This window comes from Watersipora subatra, chromosome 5, assembly GCF_963576615.1.
Source record: "Watersipora subatra chromosome 5, tzWatSuba1.1, whole genome shotgun sequence".
NCBI classification, from domain to species: Eukaryota; Metazoa; Bryozoa; class Gymnolaemata; order Cheilostomatida; family Watersiporidae; genus Watersipora; species Watersipora subatra.
In genome coordinates, this window is record NC_088712.1 from 22,653,959 (window position 1) to 22,675,420 (window position 21,462).

The window sequence follows — 21,462 nt, forward strand, 5'->3', positions numbered from 1 at the left end:
TAGTATGGCTAGCAAAACTCTTTGAAATTCAAGGGCTTCCACGTAGGGCTCGACTTTTACGTAGCTTCTTTAGGAGATTTTACAGCCGAGCTAAAATAGATTTTCTTACAAATTTCTTTGTAAGAATTTCTTTGAAGAAATTTGTAAGAAAACCTATTTAGCTCGGCTGAAAACAAATATTTGAAAACATTTTTGCTACGGTGCCTACGCAATAGATGCATATATAATGCTGGTTCTTGTTAACACAGGTTGGTTGTTAAAGTGTGGATCCATGTGTTTTCACGTATTTTGCTAAGTGTTTATTGCTGCATATCTGTTTTGTTAATACTGCGCTTTTTTTTTGTTCTCTCTCTCTTTCCCTCTTTTGCGGTTTTTATTTCGGCCAAATGTATTTTCATTCCGGCCAAATGTATTTTCATTAGCACGTTATTAAATATTATTGTTCATGCGGAGGTAATACAAGCATATTGTTGAATCAAATCATAGTTTTTTAGCTTTCTTTTTGCTAGTTCTGTTTGTTATATATATATATCGAACTATATTATTAGCGTCACATATAAGCTACTTAGTTACTGTTTCCGTTTCCTGGGATTCTCGAGGGCTAGGAGAGAATTGTAGGGCACTTCCGTTCCGATGAAGAGAATTGCTAACACGTGTAAATACTATAAGCTCAGCTATAAATGCTTTAATCGATCGTTGGGCTGGCCAGCCACGACAATCCGTCTTAGTCAGGACGACAACGCATCTTGATCTTCATTATGATATAATCCAGGTAAACTGAGTGTGCGTATACGATATTCATCTAAGAACATTATTCCTATTAATTTCACATGGTAGCAGCGGTTTCTATGATCGAATAATGGAAGGAATTCACCCTCCGCAACAGTTAAACTTGCGGGCTGTCGACTTGTCTGGGGAATGGCGCCGTTGGGTTCGTTCTTTCAGAGATTACTTGCTAGCTATCAATTTGGTTGCGGCTGACCAGGTTTCAGAGCGACGCAAGCTAGCTTTGTTCCGCCACGTGGGTGGGGAAGATGTTAGAGAGATCTACAGCCAAATGGAGTTTGTTGGAGAGGATGGAGATGGAAATCCTGTTGATTTGGCAGAAGGTCAGGAGGGTAGGACACTAGAAGCGGTGTTAGAAAGGTTCCAAACCTATTGTAACCCTAGATCTGGTGAGGTAGTGAGCCGCTTTGAATTTCATGGTAGCTCTCAGAGTGGCGAATCAGTTGATGTGTATTTAATGAGGCTTAGACGCTTGGCTGAGAACTGCAATTTTGGAGATCAACGTGACTCATTGATTAGAGATAAACTTTTGTTTGGGCTGGATAATGTGAAGCTCAGAGATCGTTTAATAACCCGTGAGAGAGATGAAGTGCTCACTCTGGACTATGTCATTAGAGCAGTTAGAGTTGAGGAGGCTTCTAAGGCACTAAATCCAGGTCCGTCAGAGATAAACTCTGTCAGCAGGAATGTAAGTCACAAAAAGCAACCAAGGATGAATACTAGCTTTGACGATAGTGCCACAAAATGTCCAGAATGCGGGCGTAATCATGAACCTCGGCGGTGCCCGGCTTATAATCAGAATTGTAATAAGTGTGGGATGAAGGGACATTGGGCCGCAATGTGCAAGTCGAAGGCATCTCAGGCGAATAGAGTTAGTGAGGTGGTAGATTAGGAAACGGCCAATGCCAGTTTAGAGGAGTTGTATTTAGGTGAGGTTGCTGATATTGGTGAGATTGCAGCTAGAAAATCATGGTTTGCTAAGGTGAAAGTAACAAGTGAGAGTAGCCCAGACCAGGTTATTAGGTTCAAATTGGATACGGGCGCTTCACTGACCGTTTGTGGATTGGGCCATTGTGAGGGAAAAATTCAACCCACAACCGTCAAACTGTATGGCCCAGGACGAACCCCTCTGAGGTGCAGAGGGATGATTGAAACACAACTGCAGGTGGATGACATCTGTGTTGAGGAAAATATTTATGTATTAGAGGGGCAGAAGACCCCACTCCTCAGTCGCAAGGCCTGTGAACTCCTTCAGCTGGTGTCAATGGATAAAGAAAAATGTGAAATTGGCCAGGTTATTCATGTAGAGAAAAAGTTGTTTGAGGGATTAGGCCGAGTTGAGAGACCTTATAGTATACTAATCAAGAAGGGCGCCACACCATATGCAATTCATGTGCCTCGCCCTGTAGCTTTTCCATTAAGGCGAAAAACTAATGAGGCTTTAGATCGCATGGTTGAGGAAGGTGTAATCACTCCTGTCACCGAACCAACATCTTGGGTCGCGCCTATGGTGGTGGTCCCTAAACCTAATGGCGCAGTTCGCATTTGCACTGACTACACTGAGCTAAACAAGTTTGTGGTCAGAGAGATACATCCCATGGCCACAGTTGAGAGTAGTTTGGCTGCTTTGGGTACAGCAAAAATTTTCTCGAAAATTGATGCCAACAGTGGTTTTTGGCAGATCCCATTAACCCCGAGTTCTAGCCACCTAACTACTTTTTTGACTCATAGAGGACGGTACAGATACCTTCGTATGCCACAGGGTTTGTGTAGCGCTTCGGAAATTTTCCAGGCAGAGATGAGTAGAATTCTTGAGGGTGTCGAAGGTGTAATCGTTCATATGGATGATATACTTGTATTTGGAGAGACGGAGGATAAACACGCTACCCGTTTACGATTGGTCCTAGAAAGAATACGCAAAGCCGGAATGACCCTGAATGAATCGAAATGTCGGTTCGGTGTTCAAGAAATGGAATTTCTAGGCTATGTCATTGACAAGGACGGCATCCATGCTGGTCCTCGGATCCAAGGCATTTTGGATTTTCCTGCACTGACCAACATAAAAGCAGTGCGAAGTTTCTTGGGCCTGGCGAATCAGTTTGCCCGGTTCTCATGTCAGCTAGCTGAGGTTAGCAAGCCTCTAAGAGATCTGCTGAAGAAAGACACTGAGTGGTATTGGGGAGATACTCAAAAGAGGGCATTCCAATCTGTCAAGGACATTTTCAGAAAGCCTCCTGTATTGGCTGTATATTCTCCCTCGTGGGAGACATTTGTGACCACAGATGCCAGTAATCAAGGTATTGGTGCTACTTTGAGCCAGACTCAGCCGGATGGTTCACGTCGACTGGTTGCTGCTGCGAGTAGATCGCTTCTGGACTGTGAGCAGCGTTATGCTGCTATTGAGAAGGAAGCCCTTGCGGTGTGTTGGGCCATGGAAAAATTTTCCCAGTACGTGTTGGGCATGGAGTCAGTCACTGTGGAGACTGACCATAAGCCCTTGATCCCCTTGTTAGGAGGTATGTTTCTGGACAGGCTACCTCCAAGAATTCAGAGATTTAAACTGCGGTTGCAGAGATTCCAATACATCATGAGGCATGTTCCAGGAAAAGGTAACATAGCTGCGGACGCCCTATCTCGTTACACTCGGGTAAAGAGGAATGCTTTGGGCCAGGCAAGTGCTTCCGAGATTGATTTTCAGATTGAGGAGATGTTTACTTTTCAGGGATTGAATGGGCGTTTGGAGGCTATGAAACTAGAACAACAAAACGATGAGGTTTTGTCAAAGGTCATGAGTTTTGTCAGGGACGGGTGGCCCAGTTATCTATCCTTCAATGACACGTTGATCAGGCCTTATTTTGAGAGGAGGGGTTTGCTTGCTGTGAATAAAGGCTTCCTGACCTTGGGGACGCGTTTAGTTATACCTTTTAGCCAAAGAGACCAGGTTCTTAGAGACATTCATAGCGGACACCTAGGCATCAATAAGTGTATTGCCAAGGCACAGAGGTCTGTCTGGTGGCCATCTATGACTAAAGTTGTAGAGGAGATGGTTCGTCGATGCAGAACCTGTAATGTGGAATCGCGGAAACCTGTCGAGCCGCTTAGGCCGACAGCGACGCCTGAGAGACCATGGCAGATGTTAGGGTCAGACCTGTTTCATTTCAGAGGCCAGAGTTATTTACTGGTCATAGACTACTATTCACGTTACCCTGAAATAGCATTGCTTGGACAAGATTCTTCTTCTGCTAACGTTATCAACCATCTGAAGAGTATATTCTCAAGGCATGGGATCCCTGACTGTTTGATTTCAGACAATGGGCCGCAGTATGCGTGTGGACAATTTACAGAGTTTGCCCAGTCTTATCGGTTCTCGCACGTTACTAGCAGTCCCCGCTACCCGAGGGGTAATGGTGCTGCCGAGAGAGCGGTGCAGACTATTAAGAATTTGTTGAAGAAGGAATCGGATCCGTATTTAGCATTGCTTGCCTATCGTACCTCTCCTTTGGAAGGTGGCTATTCGCCAGCCCAATTGTTGATGGGCCGCAATTTGCGCTCACCTCTGCTGAGTCATCCTGATACTCTTGCTCCTTGCCTTCCTGATCATGAGACTTTTCGGCTGAGGAATGATAACTACAAAGAGCGGATGAAGAGACACCATGACAATTCATATGCCAAGAACCTGCGTCCCTTACTGAAGGGAGAGCATGTTAGAATCAGAGACACTGGAGATGAAGGAGTGGTGATAAATGGATCTGACGACACCACGAGAACTTGCGCTATATCGAAAGAGGATAGCCGAGTAGTACGCCGCAACCGATCCGCAGTCATACCTATACCCAGTCACCAACCTTTGATTCATGAAGACATCCCCGGCGAGGATGGGTTAGTAGGAATGACGCCGAGGAAAACCACAAAGAGCGGCCGAGAAATCCGACCCCCAAAGAGATTTGATGACTTTGTTTGCTAGTCGGAGATAATCTCCTCATTGTATATAGATATATAATCAGTCTTAGGACAATCATCACAATACTCACTTTACAACATACTCGAATCGAAATACTCGGGGATGTTATCTCAATATATATTATACTCAGTTACAGGGTGCTGTTTTGGCTCAAGGGGAGATGTTATATATATATATATCGAACTATATTATTAGCGTCACATATAAGCTACTTAGTTACTGTTTCCGTTTCCTGGGATTCTCGAGGGCTAGGAGAGAATCGTAGGGCACTTCCGTTCCGATGAAGAGAATTGCTAACACGTGTAAATACTATAAGCTCAGCTATAAATGCTTTAATCGATCGTTGGGCTGGCCAGCCACGACAATCCGTCTTAGTCAGGACGACAACGCATCTTGATCTTCATTATGATATAATCCAGGTAAACTGAGTGTGCGTATACGATATTCATCTAAGAACATTATTCCTATTAATTTCTCACTGTTTGTCGGAAATAATCGAAGTTATTAACTACTCAGTGAGTAGGAGCTCATTATTAAAGTAGCTATATGCCTTTAAATGTTTCGAGTATACATAAATTTCTAGTATACCATAGTGAGCATTAATTATGCACCTAATAACTCATTTGGATTGGTTTCAACAAATGTTTGTAATAAACCGTGTACTTAAAGGCCGGCTCATAATTTTTATCTTTTACAATAAAGAATTACTAGGTCATGTACCAATGCGCATGTACCAAGAACATGCCAAATTACTGCAATCATATATGTTCTGTTTTTCAATTTTTAGTCATTTATTGACTCAACGTATTTATGCTTTCAGCTCAATGTAAATATCACAGTCCTTTCGTTTAAAGCTGATGAACGGATGTGTTCTGCATCTCTCCATATTTCTCTGTATGGCTTATTTTGCTGTCGGTGATCAACTCTATTCAGTCGAGGATATTGAGAATTAGGACATAAAGGGCAGAGGCAGCAACTCATGACAGTGTGAGCTAATTATGTATCATGTCATTACTTTCATTTGTTTTATCACCATCTTATCAGTTCCCTTGTTTTCTTTAGATTGTTGTTTCATTGTTTAAGTCTTTGCAACTATGATAATAATTTACTTTTTTGTGGAGGTCAGTATGTTTTAATGACTAATTTCTGCATTTGATGTTTCATTTCAACATCCATGTTTATGAGGAATTTGAACACAGGGTGAACATAATGGATGAACACAATGGATGAAAAGGATATGAGAAAGAACTACAGATTCATCACTTGAAGCTGCATGATTTGGAAAACAACAGCCTCCTAGATACCTCGAGATTATGAAGTAACTGCAAGACAACCATGAACAAGGTAAGTTGCTAGATTTTTGCTCAGGTAAATATTGCTACACGTAAATGATGAAAATCAGTCATTTTCATGAAATGATTCAGACTCAAAATACTTGCATATTACCGGAAGAAAGAACTATCTAAAATGTTTCATAAACATTTTAAATTTATGCTAGTAGTTTTCATATATCTGTTACAAAGTTGAATACCCTAGGACACCTATGTATTCGCGTGATCTAACGTTCGCATTTTTGCGGAGTCATCCTCTCGCAAAAATCTCGTGAGCGAAACTAAACTATCATAACGAACGAGCGAAAACGCGAAGTTAAATGGCTTTATTTATTGATATATACAAGAAAATTGTTATAATAAAAAGGCAGACAATTGTCGTGTGTGGTTGGGCTCAATGGGAAATTTCTGGTAAACTCATTATAGCTAATACACCGACTGAGCAGCATGGCAAAGCAAATTAAGAGGATAATATCAGTTTAGTCACCAAATTTGTAACTGATGAGGATGAATGTCTGGTAGGTGAAGTCATAAATTTAAATGATAATTGTTGTAGCGATGAATTTTATTACCAACCAAAAATGATATCAACCCTCACCAGTTATGTAGTTTTGGTTGTGAAGTTGGTTGTGATTTATTTTTTTCTTTTGGGATTTGAGTGTGAAAGACATGTGGAAGTCACGGCGAAAAGGACCTAGACGTCATTGATAGTCCAAGAAACAAATGGCAGCAAGTGATCAAATTGAGTTATCGATCTCGCCCACACCTTTCAGCCTGCGGTTTACAAATACGAACTAGTACCAAATTGAAAAATTTTTCTCATTAGCAAACTGGTCCTGAGGAATGTAATCTGTGTTTTCCACTGCATTTATTTTCACATCACTGTATTTTCGCACTCATCAGAGCCACGAAATTAGGTTGCTGCGAAATTTTACCCTGCATGCTACACACGAATTTAAACACTAGCGAAATAAAAGTGTCTTAGGGTGTATTTTATCTTATATAAATAGTTATTTATGTTAAATGCTCTCATCATTGGGTATCCCAGTATTCATTGTTTGAGAGTGAAATTCAAATACAACTTGCTTTTGTCTAAAATGTTATCCCACTTTTTTGAGCTCATTTTTTTGGTGTTCCGTCTATTAAACATCTTGTAACAAGCTACGAGCAGTGCTCAATAGCTTATCTACTTTTCATAAAATACTGAAGTTATTTTGAGGCTGAATTTACATAAAAATGGGTTTAACTATGAACACTATTGTATGATTTTACATAGTGGCTAATGGCAGTCTGCGAGACTTGATAGCAACGCGTTAAAGTCTCTCAGACTTTCTCAGTACCCAAAACATTTGTGACGCTACGTAACAGAAACTGAATTTAACTTAACTGACTAGCTTTTTGTATACATTTATAAAACCGAGTTTTAATTATTTACTAAACTTCCTGTCGTTTTAACTTTTTGTTAGCTCATTTTTGTTTGGCACATTCTTCTTCACGTTTGCTATGACCTTCAGCAAACATTTGAACAACTCTTTCAAAATGATTAGAGAAGATAGATCGAGCGATACTGTTCTCGAATTTGGTCGCTCACATATTTGGCTATATTGTGGTCATCGAGAAATGGGTTGTATGCTTGGATGTGAAAATTTTCTTGTATCTCTAAGAAAAAACTTGTTCGAAATGCTCATCGCATCTCTATTTCCTTGTATGTTGGGGCACTTCTATTTAGTGATATTACTGTATACAACGACCATACCCTTAGTTATCAACAAAACTCATAGGATTTATTTGTCACTTTCTATGAGTTCCTCTATTAGGATCACTCTATGTTTAGGCTACAGTTGTAAGGGGATTCAAAAAATGAAGGCAGAGTTGGACAAAAGTGTGAAATAAGATTTACCAAGACTCAAACTCACAGACCAGCTAGAGTTAAAGCGGACGGGTATGCATAACTATAAATGAATATGTTTTCTACCTTCACAAATGGCTGACTAAACTGCATGTCTTCTCATGATGCTGACACAAATTTAGTTAGAAAATGACATGTGGACTAAGCATATTAGGGTTTACTGGAAGCTAGATGATTATAAAGCTAGATATTTGATTGAAGATAACTCAATTTCAGATAGTTGTGATTATCTACTCCTATCACCGTCTTGCTACCACAATATAATTGAATTCAAGGACTTCTGGTCAATAGTAGCCAAATAGCTTGCCATTTCATTCAACCGAATATCGTATAGTAGCAATTGTTTGCTTTTCATCTCCTCAAATATGAATTTGCACAAAGTCTTGATAGATTTGATCAGAAAGTATCAGTATTTATTATTGATTTTGGTGTTTGAGGTAATCTGACTTACAGGGATGTTTTAACATTAAAATCATTTAAACATTCATATAAAGAGAGTATAGTTCGCTCAGTAGTTCCATGTGCCGTAAGCAACCGTAATAAGTAATCAACATATGTACAGTTAACTCTTGAAGTGGCGAGGTGGCTGAAGGGTGTACCGGTTAGAATGCCGAAACATAAACTGGAGTACCTTTGTTCAATTCCAAAGTGAAGTAACTTTTTTGTAACTCTTTTTGCGCGGCTGAGGACAAGCGGGCACACACTGGTCTTATTAAAATGAATATTCTAATAAATGTAAGGTTGTTGTTTAGAATTACATAAAATATTCCATATAACACAAAAAATCAAGTCGATGCAAGTTGTCAAACTCAATTTGTATAAATATTTCAAAGCTAGATTAAAATAATTTTTTCTGTCTCACTAAACTTAGAAGAGAAAACTACAAAAAATGCTTTGAATTAAACGTTTTGAATATGTTACTAATAAGTGTATAGCACTCTATAAATATTTATATTACAGTATGTGAAAGTGTGTCAATACAAAAAAACAATGAACAGTTGTATTAAATTATTACTGAATTATTATATTATTTGCCTGAATTTAGTCAAAACTGTGCTACTACAGTAATAGCTCCATATTTAGTCATTTTGGAGTCGTGTACCCTCAGTAGTTAGTGAGTGAGAAGTAAAATTTGCCATGACTACAATGGCATTAAAGTGAACTCATACAATTTTTTGTAAACTTTATCAGAATATATCAGTATATTTCTATAATTTGAGACTGTTTTTGACTTTTCAGGCAATCTGATTGCCGAATTGTTCTAAATTAAAATTGATATAAAGTGATTCCCAAAAACCGATCAGAAGATAAATCTTGACAATTTTCATAATAATAAGACTATTTATAAACAAATTACAGGAAGTTAAATATTAAATAGCTATTATCTCTGCTCCCATGTGCACACAGTTAGACAATTATGATAGTTTTCATTAGTAATAGTTAAACAAGAACCAATGTTGTTTTATATTGGTAGGGAAGAGTATTCATATTAGTCAGTACAATATTAGTCTGTAGACCAGGGGCTGACTGGTTTTTCCAGCTTGACTGGATCGATAGATCAGTCTGTCAATCAATTTGCAGGTTTCAGCTGGACCAGGCGAGCTTAGCTAGGCTCTAACTAGTCTAGCAGGGTTTAGCTGTGTATGAGCAACAGCATTGACAGGTCGACCTTCAAATCTACTCAATGGTAAAACATTGTTTTACGGCTACTGTTAGCTGGTGTGCGTGTAACTAGCGTTCGTTATTTTCTTGGAATATTGGGGTCCTACCACACAAAGTTCTCGTCAAAGAGTCACTTTTAAAATCACTGTCGTTACTTTGAAAATCACTGTCATCGCATTTATCAAGTTGATAACCAAAACAACCTCTCTCTTCGCATTCGTTATTTTAATGCGAATATCCATTCTGGCAGCACTGGGTTGCTTTGAAAACCTGAAACTTGCTCAGCTTGAACTTCTGCTAATCAAAAGCTTGGCTCAACCAGCAACCTTCACAAGTTTATTAATGATATTTGTGAGCGTTACTGACTATTCTGCGAAGAACGACAGGCGTCTTAGGTTTTTAGGGCTACACATCTTTAACTGAAAGTAGACCGAGATTGTCTTTAATAATTACTGTCAGTCATAGACTTGGAAATTTATTTGCTGTCAGTGTGTTGTGACATTTCATTGCTGTTTACTTAAATTCCATGGCAGTGTATAAATGTGGAGCCAGATACTTCAAACCGAAACTAGTGGAGTTTCGTTTGATCGTGTTGATTTATGGACACAAAATAAGTTAGTGAAAATACGGCAACACGTAACAAATTTTCCGCTGGTTTTGACTGAAATCACGAAACGAACGAAACACGGGGATTATTCCATGCTGCTATGAACGTGCTAGCGAGCACAATTTTAGAGATATGTACAGTATGATGACACACAATAAAAGTAGGAATGCACTTCAACATAGTACATACGATGCAACTGCTTAGATTGCGCTATTGTTGGTATTGATCGTTTATACACCATTGCTACAAATCTTTTTTTATAATAAAAATTCCTTTTTAACAGCAAAATATTTGTGGTAAAAAGTGTTGCCGTCTTCAGTGCAATAAAACTAGTTGGATCGTATTTACTATGGTGACTTGCCATATTTTTCTTGCGTGTCACTCATGTGCTTCCAACTACATAAACTTTGAAAGTTGCTAGAATCGTGCTCGCTGACCAAAAATAACTCAATGTAAGCAATTACATCATGTGAACTATGTTGAAATGCATCAGTAACTTTATTGTGTGTCGTAATACACCCATCTTGGGCTAATTGCTAAAGCTGCTCGAATCGTGCTCGCTAATAATTTGTTTGGCTAGTTAAAAGTGTTTGGTTGATGAGTTCAGTGGGCATGCACAGCTCAGATAATTCTGTAAATATCGACAAAATAATTCTGTGTTTTTCTGTCAGAACTTAGAACCAACGTAAAGTTCGCTACGTATAACTGTAACTTACTTCAAACAACCTACTTACACAATCATCGTCGCCTCATCAACGTCGCCTACAGTGATAAATGGTCGTCTCGTCTGTCACTTTTTAAATATCCTTGTGGTCGGGTCGTCAAAATCGTCACAAAACATCGGAGGACCCCCAATATCATCAAAGGACTTTGAGCAACCTGCAAGCAATGCTAAGATTTAACAATGTAGCTTTTTCATTATGTTGTAATTAATATTTCAATCATTTTGCTAATATATCAGCCTAGCTGAGGACTAGTAAAGGTCTAAGAGCCTCACGCATTTTTGAAATTTTCTAATTTGTTTAAAAGTTAGGATGCAAGGATGTCCGTAGGCTTGCAGGATTCGTAGGTTTCCAGCAATCGAAACCTGAAAAAAACTTCTCAGCGATTGTTACAAATATTAGTATTTGTAATGCTAACCAAATACTGATTTTATTCTTAGAGTTTCAAATAATGAAACTGTCAGATATTCTTTTCCCTCCCGGTTTGGCTAGAACTGTTGTTATACGCCACTGCGATCTGTTGTGGAACCGGCTTGCGTCAATTTTTATTGCTCTCATGTCTTTGGTTTATTCTGTTGAAATCCAGCAGACTTTTGGCTCTCCACACTCTCCACCAGAGTCACAATTACTGTCTTGTTTCTTTAAAATAGTAACAGATAGGAGAAGATGGCCTTGCATTTAGCTTCAATGTGAGAGTCTACTTGATAAAAGTCAGCCGGGTAGCAAAACCATAGAACCTGGTATCTGTACTAATTTTATTTATAAAACTACAACATGCCATAGAATTTTGCCTATGAAAAAAAATTAAAATATGTTGGTTCTGTTTGTCTTTCCCCAAAGTGACAACGATAACAAAATAGTATGTATTTACTTGGTTAACTAGTAGATGTAAATAAGCAGTGCATATGACAGCCAACAGCTCGGCTAGTATCGGCTCACGTCTTATGGAGAGTGTTGACATAATTTTACCATTGTTACTCTGCATGTTTTCCGTCTGCACTAACTAGTATATCCTTGGCTATGCTAATGCAGTAATACTTCAACTTACGTGTGCCCCAACGTACGAAAAACTTGAGGTACGAGCCAGCTTTTAAGCAAGTTTTAGCACTAACATACGAGCTTCGTTTGAGATACGAGCACGTGAGTCAGTTGCCAAGTATCTCGGAGGTGTTTAATGAGGACAGCATCACTCTGTATTTTTCAACTGCACAGGTTATACTTTTGTACCATGTTTTTTGTGTGCAATATTCAGTGCAGAATTATGTGAATTAAAAGTACTGTGTGTAGACCGAAAGTTTGCCAGTAAAATGAAAGATAGTGCAAAGAAAAAGCAAATGATAACAATTGATGTTGAACGGAAAATTATTGCAAAATATCCAAAACTATAGCTGTGCCACTTGGCGTTACCCGTGTAATAGAAGAGTATTTGAACAAATCATCGATTTTTATTTAACATATACATGTAACAACATTTGCCATTCTAACTTTCAAACTACTTATCATGAGAAAAGTCTTTTGTCTTATAAACAACGGAAATTAGTGAGAGTTTTGCTATTAGCCAGTTTAATAATGTGTGCAAACAGCTTCTCGTGAGGTTATGATATGACCTAATAATTGCTCTGATATTATGACTTATTTTGGCAAGCTAGCAATGCGACTTCCGTAGTCCAGTGGGCTAGGCTAAAGTTTGGTGAACCGCCAAGTTCGGGATTAAATCACTATTGGTACGAATATATCTATTCCAAGATTTTAAGATCTATAGCCGGAGTTCCGACAGACTTTGGGAAATATATATATAGTGCATTTTCCGCGTATTTATGTTTCCAAAGAGACAGACATAATGGAGCTATGTAACCCTTCATTATTAGCACAATAGCAGATTTCAACTATAGTGACTATAGCAACTAGTGAGGTCATTTAATGTGCCTTTTCCTTGTGAGTTATTTAACTGCTTTAAAGCTTTTGTTGATTTCAGCCTTGGAAAGTCTTGGCAGTCAGATTACACCAAATATCAAAGACAATCGCAAGGGGTAGACAATTACTAATACTTTCTTATTAATACTTTATCTTTAAATGCGCTTTTATTATAAGGTTAGGTTATAGACAAAGGTTATATAATTATAATACATATAAAGAAAGTGGGCTATAGGGTTACGATGTCCCTCATATTCGATATTTCCCCTTATGATCTCACACATGATGTTTTTTCCCAGCACTTGAACATCTTTTTTCGCTGCATTATATCCACTGGTTGTATAATGCAGATAAGAGAATGTGTTGAAATGACTGTGTCGAAATGGGTGTCTTGAAACCCATTCTTTTTTAATTCCAGTCTGTATTATAATCTCAGTCTTTCCTAAAAGGTAGATAAGATATTTGACATTGTTTGTAGCTTGTTACATGATGTTTTATGGGCTGGATGCCGAGAAAAGATAGCTAAAACAGTGATTGCATCATAAGCTAGCGTTGTTATTGGGTCAATTGTAAGCTAGGTTTTGCCACTAAATTAACCATATCTACCAAATAGCAACGCATTCTAAATGACATCGTTTTGGGGACAAAATGCAAAGTAATCTCAAAACTGTTTGTAATGGTTTTTATTGAGTCAATAAATATGAAAAATAGTGTAACCATAGTGATCAGCATAGTTGATTTGCTGCTTGAAAAACTTCTACTCAGGATGGTGGTAGTTATGGTTTAACTACTTAGTGAGTGTTAGCTCATAATTAAAGTGGCTACATTTGTGTATATGTTTCCAATTGGGAAGCATAAATTATGCACCTAGTAATTAATTGTTGATTGGTTTTCACAAACACTTGAAATGAGCAGTGTACTTAATGGCCGGCCGATAATTTTTATTTTTTATAATAAAGAGTTACTAGGTCATGTACCAATGTGCATGTACCATGAATACGCCAAATTACTTCAATCCTATATGTTATAGTTTTCATATTTTCCCTTTATTAGTCTAACGCATTTATGCTTTATGCTCACTGTAAATATTACTGTCCTTCCATTTTAGGTGATGAACTGATATGTTCTGCATCTCTTTATATGGCTCATTTTACTGTGGCTGATCAGTTTCACCAAGTCGAGGATATTGAGAATCATGACATAAGGCAGCAAATATTGACAGTGTGAGTTAATTATGTATCATATCATTACTTTCATCTGTTTTAGCACCATCTTAGCAATTCCCTTGTTTCCTTTAGTTTCAGGTTTCTTTGTTTAATTATTTTGCTACTTGCTAATAATTTACTTTTTATTGAGGAGAGTTTTGATGTTGCATGAATTTCAATACCTAAATATTCAACTTCAGCTAGCAGTTCTTACTAGTTAATCTGAAGTACAAAATCATATATTAAATGATATTATGGTATTGCAAGATATAGAATGCTATTCGCCGAATGCGTCACCTCTCTCCCTCATTTCTACATTATTCGTCATAAGTTATACTGGAAATGAGACTGTGTACAATTAGGAGATAAATATATGGCCAATGAAAAAGTTAAAGTTTACTAAAATCCATATTAAAACTTAGCTTTGGGTATGCGTTTAGTGGTAAGCTGAACTGATTTAAGTTAAATTCAACATCTTTGTTATACGTCTGTCTTGAATATAAGAACTCTGTATGGTATGTACTGCTGCCACTGTACATGGTACATTATAATGTTACATTTTATTGCAGATAATAATCATTAACTACAGTAAAGTTACTGCAGGTAACTATAGTTACTAAGATTCACTCACTATTTTGTTTTTACTTTTGATGATTTTTACTGGGTGATTTTGCATTAGATAACAGATTACAGACGAATATCTTTGTCAAAATCAGTAGAAAAAAACTGGAATGTCTCTTAATCGGATTATTGTTATTAATTATTAATTATGATTATTATTATTAATTGGATTAAATATTAAATTTTACCATTTCCATTCTATTTTATTAATTTCTAATACCTGCTGGTTGCATTCATGATTGGCTTCCGATTGATGAAGACAATATGGCTTCCTTGACACAAAGAGCTTTTCATATAAGTAAAAACATATTTTCCCGAGTAAATATACGTATATACATATGTAATTAATGTAAAAGTAAAATGATCATTTAAAAGTCAATCAGAATAATTCATTTGGTAGATCATTGTGTAAATCATTGAGGTAAATCTTCTTTCGGTACCGTATATCCTCATGAAAATGCTGCCTCCGTGTATAAGCCTCACACCAAACTTTAGAGGTTGTCTTTGAGTTACAGCAGTACAGCATATATAAACTGTACTCATCATTTTCACAGTCAATTAGTTTAAACCATAACTGCCCCAATCCCGAGTAGAAGTTTTGCAAATAGCAAATCAACTATGTTGATCACTAGGGTTACACTATTTTTTATGTTTATTGCCTTAATAAAGATATTGCAAACAGTTTTGAGATAAATTAGCATTTTTTCTCCAAAACGAGGTCATTTAGAAGGCGGTGGCTATTAAAGGCTGGTTCACACTATATCGTCATATTTTGGTATTTATGTCACAATACTTCAGCGATCTCCGATGATAAACATGTTCACCCTATCACAAACCCATCCGCGTTTGCATAAGGAAATAGTTTGCAACATTTGATTTTTAAATTTTCACGAAGAAACCTCTTTGTTTTTGCATGCAGGAATAAAATACTAGTCCCGCAGCCATTATCATAAATGGATATGAATAGATCATGCTATTCACTACTATGAATTACCATCACCATAATGGTTCCCACTTTAAAGGCAGTCGTCAATGCTTGGCGAAGTCAAAAAAGTTTAACAGCTGCAAACTTTCCCGACGTGTCTGCGATGCTTCGTCAATGACATCAATTCATCGTTCAATAATCGACGATCGAAAGATAATGACCAAAATTACAAGCCGAGATATGGCAATATAGTGTGAACCAGCCTCTAGCGCATATCGTTAGTTTTGTGGAATATTCTAGTTTACAATTGACCCAATAACAACGCTAGTTTATGATAAAATCAGGCTTTTTGAGCTTATTTTTCTCGGTTTTCAGCTTATTAAACATCCTGTAACAAGCTCAAGCAATGTTAAATAGTTTATCTAGCTTTCAGAAAAGACTGAGATTATTTTGAAGGTTGAATTTAGAGAATATTGGGTTTTACAACAGCCATCTCTATAATTCTAGATCGGACTAAACATCACCAACTTCTGTCCCTAAAAAGCTAGGCTATGCCACATATTTATGGGCGTAGCTTGTTGTGTCAATTGTGTTGTCTGCGAGACCGATATAGAAACACTGTAAAAAGCTTTCATCACTTTGAAAGTTAATTGAACAATCTTTATTTTATTTTGAGTACAAAATCGGAATCAGCTCTCTGATTTACCTAGAAAAGGTAATAATAGCTGTACGGTCCAGTTCTGCTTTAAGCTTTAATTTGCTGTAATATACAGTAATTGCTGCTCTAGTAGTTGCCTCTGGTTATTTACAATGTTTACTCCTTTATAGGCTGTCTTCTGACAGGGCAAGTTGAAACTCTAAACTCTGACATGGTCTGTTGACTGGCATCACTACCTCTGTTACATCTGATTAACAGATACAGTTTACTGATGATGATGTCACAGTAATTGGCATGGAGGCGCTAGTTAATGATTACGTAAACAGATATGTGTAAGGGAGATTCTATGAGTTTATCAGTGGGTAAGAACTTGTATCGTGTTCTGTCAGAGCGTGGTTATTGACTCGTTAATAAAACTGTATGTTTGACCTTGAGAAGTGTGTCAAAGGTGAGACAGTCACAATGCTTCGGGTTAATCAGTAGCATGTTAACACATTGTTGTCACTTCCTTCTTGTTGATTTATGTATAAAATTACGTACAAAATGAAAGTCACACCATATGCTAAAGTTGATGCAGTTGTGAAGTGTGTAATGATTCATGTAGTGGGAATGCCTTTTAGACTTAACAGTCACTCCGTTTAATTGATTATTTGTTGTGTGAGCCGTAATTCAGGTTAATCATTTATTTCCTTTTTCTGTTCTATTTTTAATTGTTTTAACTTCAGATTTATTTTATTACTCTTTTCCACCACTTACCTTATTAGACAATCAAAGAAATGCTCAACTAATTGTTTTTCTGTTTATCAAAATCTTGTTACTTGTATTCGCTTCAATGATTGCACTCTCTGCAAATATATTTCATTATTTATAAGAATATATTACTGCTTCTATCGTGGCCGGAGTAAGATCTTTGATTTTTCATTCGTATGATACCATGCTGGGTAGTTCAGGAACTAATATCACTGTCTACGGTATTTGAGCTCACAGCTTCTGGCTTGGTAGACCAACATCCCACCATCTATGACAATCGACTGCTTTGCCATGTTATGTAATAGTTCCTTCCTTTAGCTATTACACCTGAGGATATATCATGGCACACCAGATTGCAAGAGTGTTACTCTTCACCATAATGACATCAGAGTCCATTACGAAGAATGTCCATTACTAAGCTGAACTGATTTAAGTTAAATTCAACATCTATGTTATAAGTCTGTCTTGAATATAAGAACTCTGTACGGTATGTACTGCTGCCACTGTACATGGTACATTATAATGTTACATGTTATTGCTGATAATAATCACTAAGTCCACTAAAGTTACTGCAGGTAACTATAGTTACTAAGATTCACTCACTATTTTGTTACTAGTTTTAATATGTACAGTATGTGCATAAAATTTTGATGATTTTCACTAGGGTTGTTTGCATTACATAATTACAAACGAATATCTTTGTCAAAATAGGTAGAAAAAGAACTGGCATGACTGTAATTGTATGAAATAGTAAATTTCCCCATTTCCATTATACTTTATTAATTTTCAATGCATGCCGGTATTCATGATTGGCTTCCGATTGATGAAGACAAAAGGGCTTCCTTGACACAAACAGCTTTTCATATGTGTACAAACATACTATTCTGAATCAATATATACATATGTCATTAATGTTAATTGGAATCATTTAAAAGTGATCAGAATAATTCATTTGGTAGGTCATTTTGTAAATCATTGGAGGTAAATCTATTTTTGGTGCTGTAAATCTTCATGAAAATGCTGCCCCCCCTGTCTATAAGCCTCCCACCAAACTTTCGAGGTTGTCTTTGAGTTACAGAAGTACAGCATATATAAACTGTACTCATGATTTTCACAGCCATTTAGTTTAAGCCATAACTGCCACAATTCTGAGTAAATGTTGTTTCAACTAGCAAGTCAACTATGCTGATCACTAGGGTTACACTATTTTCCATAATTATTGCCTCGATAAAAACCATTCCAAACAGTTGTGAGATTAATTTGCATTTTGTCTCCAAAATGATGTCATTTGGAAGGCGGTGGCTATTGAAGGCTGGTTAACACTACCTCGTAGGATTTTGGTATTGATGTCACAATACTTCAGCGATCGTCAATGATAGCCATGTTCACACTATCACAAACCTATCCACGTTTGCATCAGGAAATACTCTGTGACATTTATCTCTTTTATTTTTTGCGAAAAAACTTCTTCGTTTTAGCATGTGGGAATCAAAATGTAGTCCCACAACGACAATCATAAGTGGATATGAATAGATCACGCTATCCACTACCGTGAATTACCATCGCCGAAATAGTTCACATTTGAAAGGCGGTATCGATGCTCAACGAAGCATTGGGAAAGTTTGTCAGCTGCAAACTTACTCGGCGTTTCCGCGATGCTTCGTCAATGACATCAATTCATGGTTCAATATTCGACGACCAATGACAAGATGACAATGTAGCAATATGGTGATATAGTGTGAATAAGCCTTTAGCGCATATCATTAATTTTGTGGTGTAACCTCGCTTACACTGGACCCAATAACAACGCTAGCTTATGATACAATTGCGCTTTTAAGGTCTCATTTTCTTGGCCTTCAGCTTATTAAACATCCTGTAACAGGCTACAAGCATTGTTAAATATCTTATTTACCTTTCAGAAAAAGACTGAGATTATTTTGAAGGCTGAATTTAGAGAATAACGGGTTTTAAAACACCCATCTCTGTAATTCTAGATTGAACTAAACATCACAAACTATGGTTCTTAAAAATGGCACAAATTTATGTGCGTAGCTTGTTGCGTCGATTGTGTTGTCCGCGAGACCTATATTGAAACACTGTAAAAAGCCTTCATTACTTTAAAAGTTAATGGACCAATCTTTGTTTTGAGTACAAAATTGGAATCAGCGTGTCTGATTTACCTAGTAAAGTGATAAAAGCTGTACGGTGCAGTTATGGTTTAAGCTGTCATTTGTTGTGAGATACAGTAATTGCTGCTCCAGTAGTTGCATCTGGTTATTTACAATGTTTACTCCTTTATACGCTGTCTTCTGGCAGGGTAAGTTGAAACTCTAACCTCTGACATGGTCTGTTGACCTGCATCACTACCTCTGTTACTGCTGATCAACAGATAAATTCCACTGATGATGATGTCACTGTGTTCGGCAAAGAAGCACTTGTTAATGATTATGTAAACCAATATGGGTATGGAAGATTCTATGAGTTTATGAGTGGGCAAGAACCTGTAAGGTGTTCTGTCAGAGCCTGGGTATTGACTTGTTAATAAAACTGCATGTTTGACCTTGAGAAGTGCGTCAAAGGTGAGGCAGTCACCTTGCTTCGTGTCAATCAGTAAAAACACATTGTTGTCACTTCCCTTTTGTTAAATTGTGTATACACTTACTTACAAAATGAAAGTCACAAGGTATGCCAAAGTTGATGCAGTTGTGAAGTGTGTAATGAAGCATATGACTCATGTTGTTGGAATGCCTTTCAGACTTTTTAACATAGTAATTCCGTTTAATTGATTATTTATTGTGTGAGCTGGAATTCAGGCTAATAATTTACTTGCACTTTTCTGTTCTACTTTTTAATATTATGGTTTTAGATTTATTATACCATTTTTATCCACAACTTACCTCATTAGACAATCAAACAAATTCTCCACTAATTGTATTTCTGTCTATCAAAGTCTTGTTAGGTCTACTTGTACTCGCTGCTGTGATTGCCTCTCTACAATTATATTTCATTATCTTCAATTATTTATATGAATATATTTATTGATTCTGTTGTGGCCAAAGTAAGATCTTAGATTTTTCTTCCATATGATACGATACTGGGTAATTCAGAAAAACTATTACTGTGTACGGTATTTGAACTCACAGCTTCTGGCTTGGTAGACCAACACCCCACCATCTATTACAATCGACTGCCTTGCCATGTTATGGAATAGTATTTTCCTTTAGCTATTACACCTGAGGATATATCATGGCACACCAGATTGCAAGAGTGTTAGTCTTCATCATAATAACAGAAGTGTCCATCCTTTTAAAGCCACAATTGAAAGTTTGGAAAAAAATCCAGGGCTTGAGATTTGAACACATCACCTTCAGTTTCATTAACCAGATTGCTAATACATGTGCCAGTCCACCATCAACCAGGATATTTTACCAACTCCACATGAAGTTTTTACACTTGAATGTGTCTTGGAGAGCATTAGACTGCCAGCGTATAGATATTGGAATAAACTTTGTACCGGCTGCACTCACTATAATGAGATACAAAGACAAGCTGTGTAGGTATCACAAGTACGAGGCTGATGAGCTTGGCTGGTGTCACTGATCAGATACACAGACAGGTTTCACAAGTGCCACTTTGCAAATATTTTGACATGTTACATGTATGTGGGTGGCACCAGCAAATATAGATAAGTTTTATAGGTGCCATGCTACTATGTAGAAAAGTTATAAATTCGTCACAAACCAATTACGTAGACAAGCTGAGCAGGTACTACTATAAATATGCACATAGAAGTTTTCGGTGCTGTGACAGACCAAAAGTTTGCACCAAAGTTTTTATGTCTCCCTAGTGAAGTCGGGTTCAGAAATAAGAGCCAACTACATAATCAAGTTTCTTTTTATGTTACACATTGGTTATTTAACCTTTAGAGTTGTCATCTCAATCAACTTTGCTCGGGTATTTGTTTGGTTGTGCAAATGAGTTCATTATCATACCCAAAGCCAGAAGCATTGCCAGAAACAAACTGCCAACAGTGTTAGGATTACTAGATTCTGCATTTGCTATTCAGTAAATTCAACTAGCAACTGATCAGATCAAACTTTTGGTTCAGAAAAAATGCAATCACTGACTTTAACACTTCATTCAAAGTGATTCTGCGCGGCCAATCAAAGTTCAAACTGCCATTTGTAAACTTTAATAGCCTGTTTTCCCAGACTTTTTAATCAAGTTAAAACATTTTCTGGTTGCCTACCTCTGACAGTTTTAAGATAACTACAGTAGCGTTAATCTTTAACAGAGAATGCCAAGTCGTATGTGGTCTATCAACAGCAGCTAAGCAGATAGGCATCAGTACTAGCTTTAGTCTGAGATCTTTATGAATAATTTAGTGATGACTAAACACTACGATATGATG

General features: G+C 37.2%; 1 protein-coding gene and 1 long non-coding RNA gene across 2 annotated transcripts; both read left to right on the forward strand.

The window, feature by feature from the left end:
* The first annotated feature begins 859 nt into the window (after nt 1-859).
* Nucleotides 860-1,678, forward strand: LOC137397204 (uncharacterized). The gene has a single exon (XM_068083492.1). It carries the CDS (start codon nt 860-862, stop codon nt 1,676-1,678), a length of 819 nt encoding a protein of 272 aa, XP_067939593.1.
* A 4,279-nt stretch (nt 1,679-5,957) lies between these two features.
* LOC137397034 (uncharacterized) lies at nt 5,958-14,119 on the forward strand. The gene is made up of 3 exons (XR_010978704.1): nt 5,958-6,091; nt 7,913-8,020; nt 14,001-14,119. It is a non-coding gene; the product is annotated as an uncharacterized lncRNA (long non-coding RNA).
* Nucleotides 14,120-21,462: the final 7,343 nt, after the last annotated feature.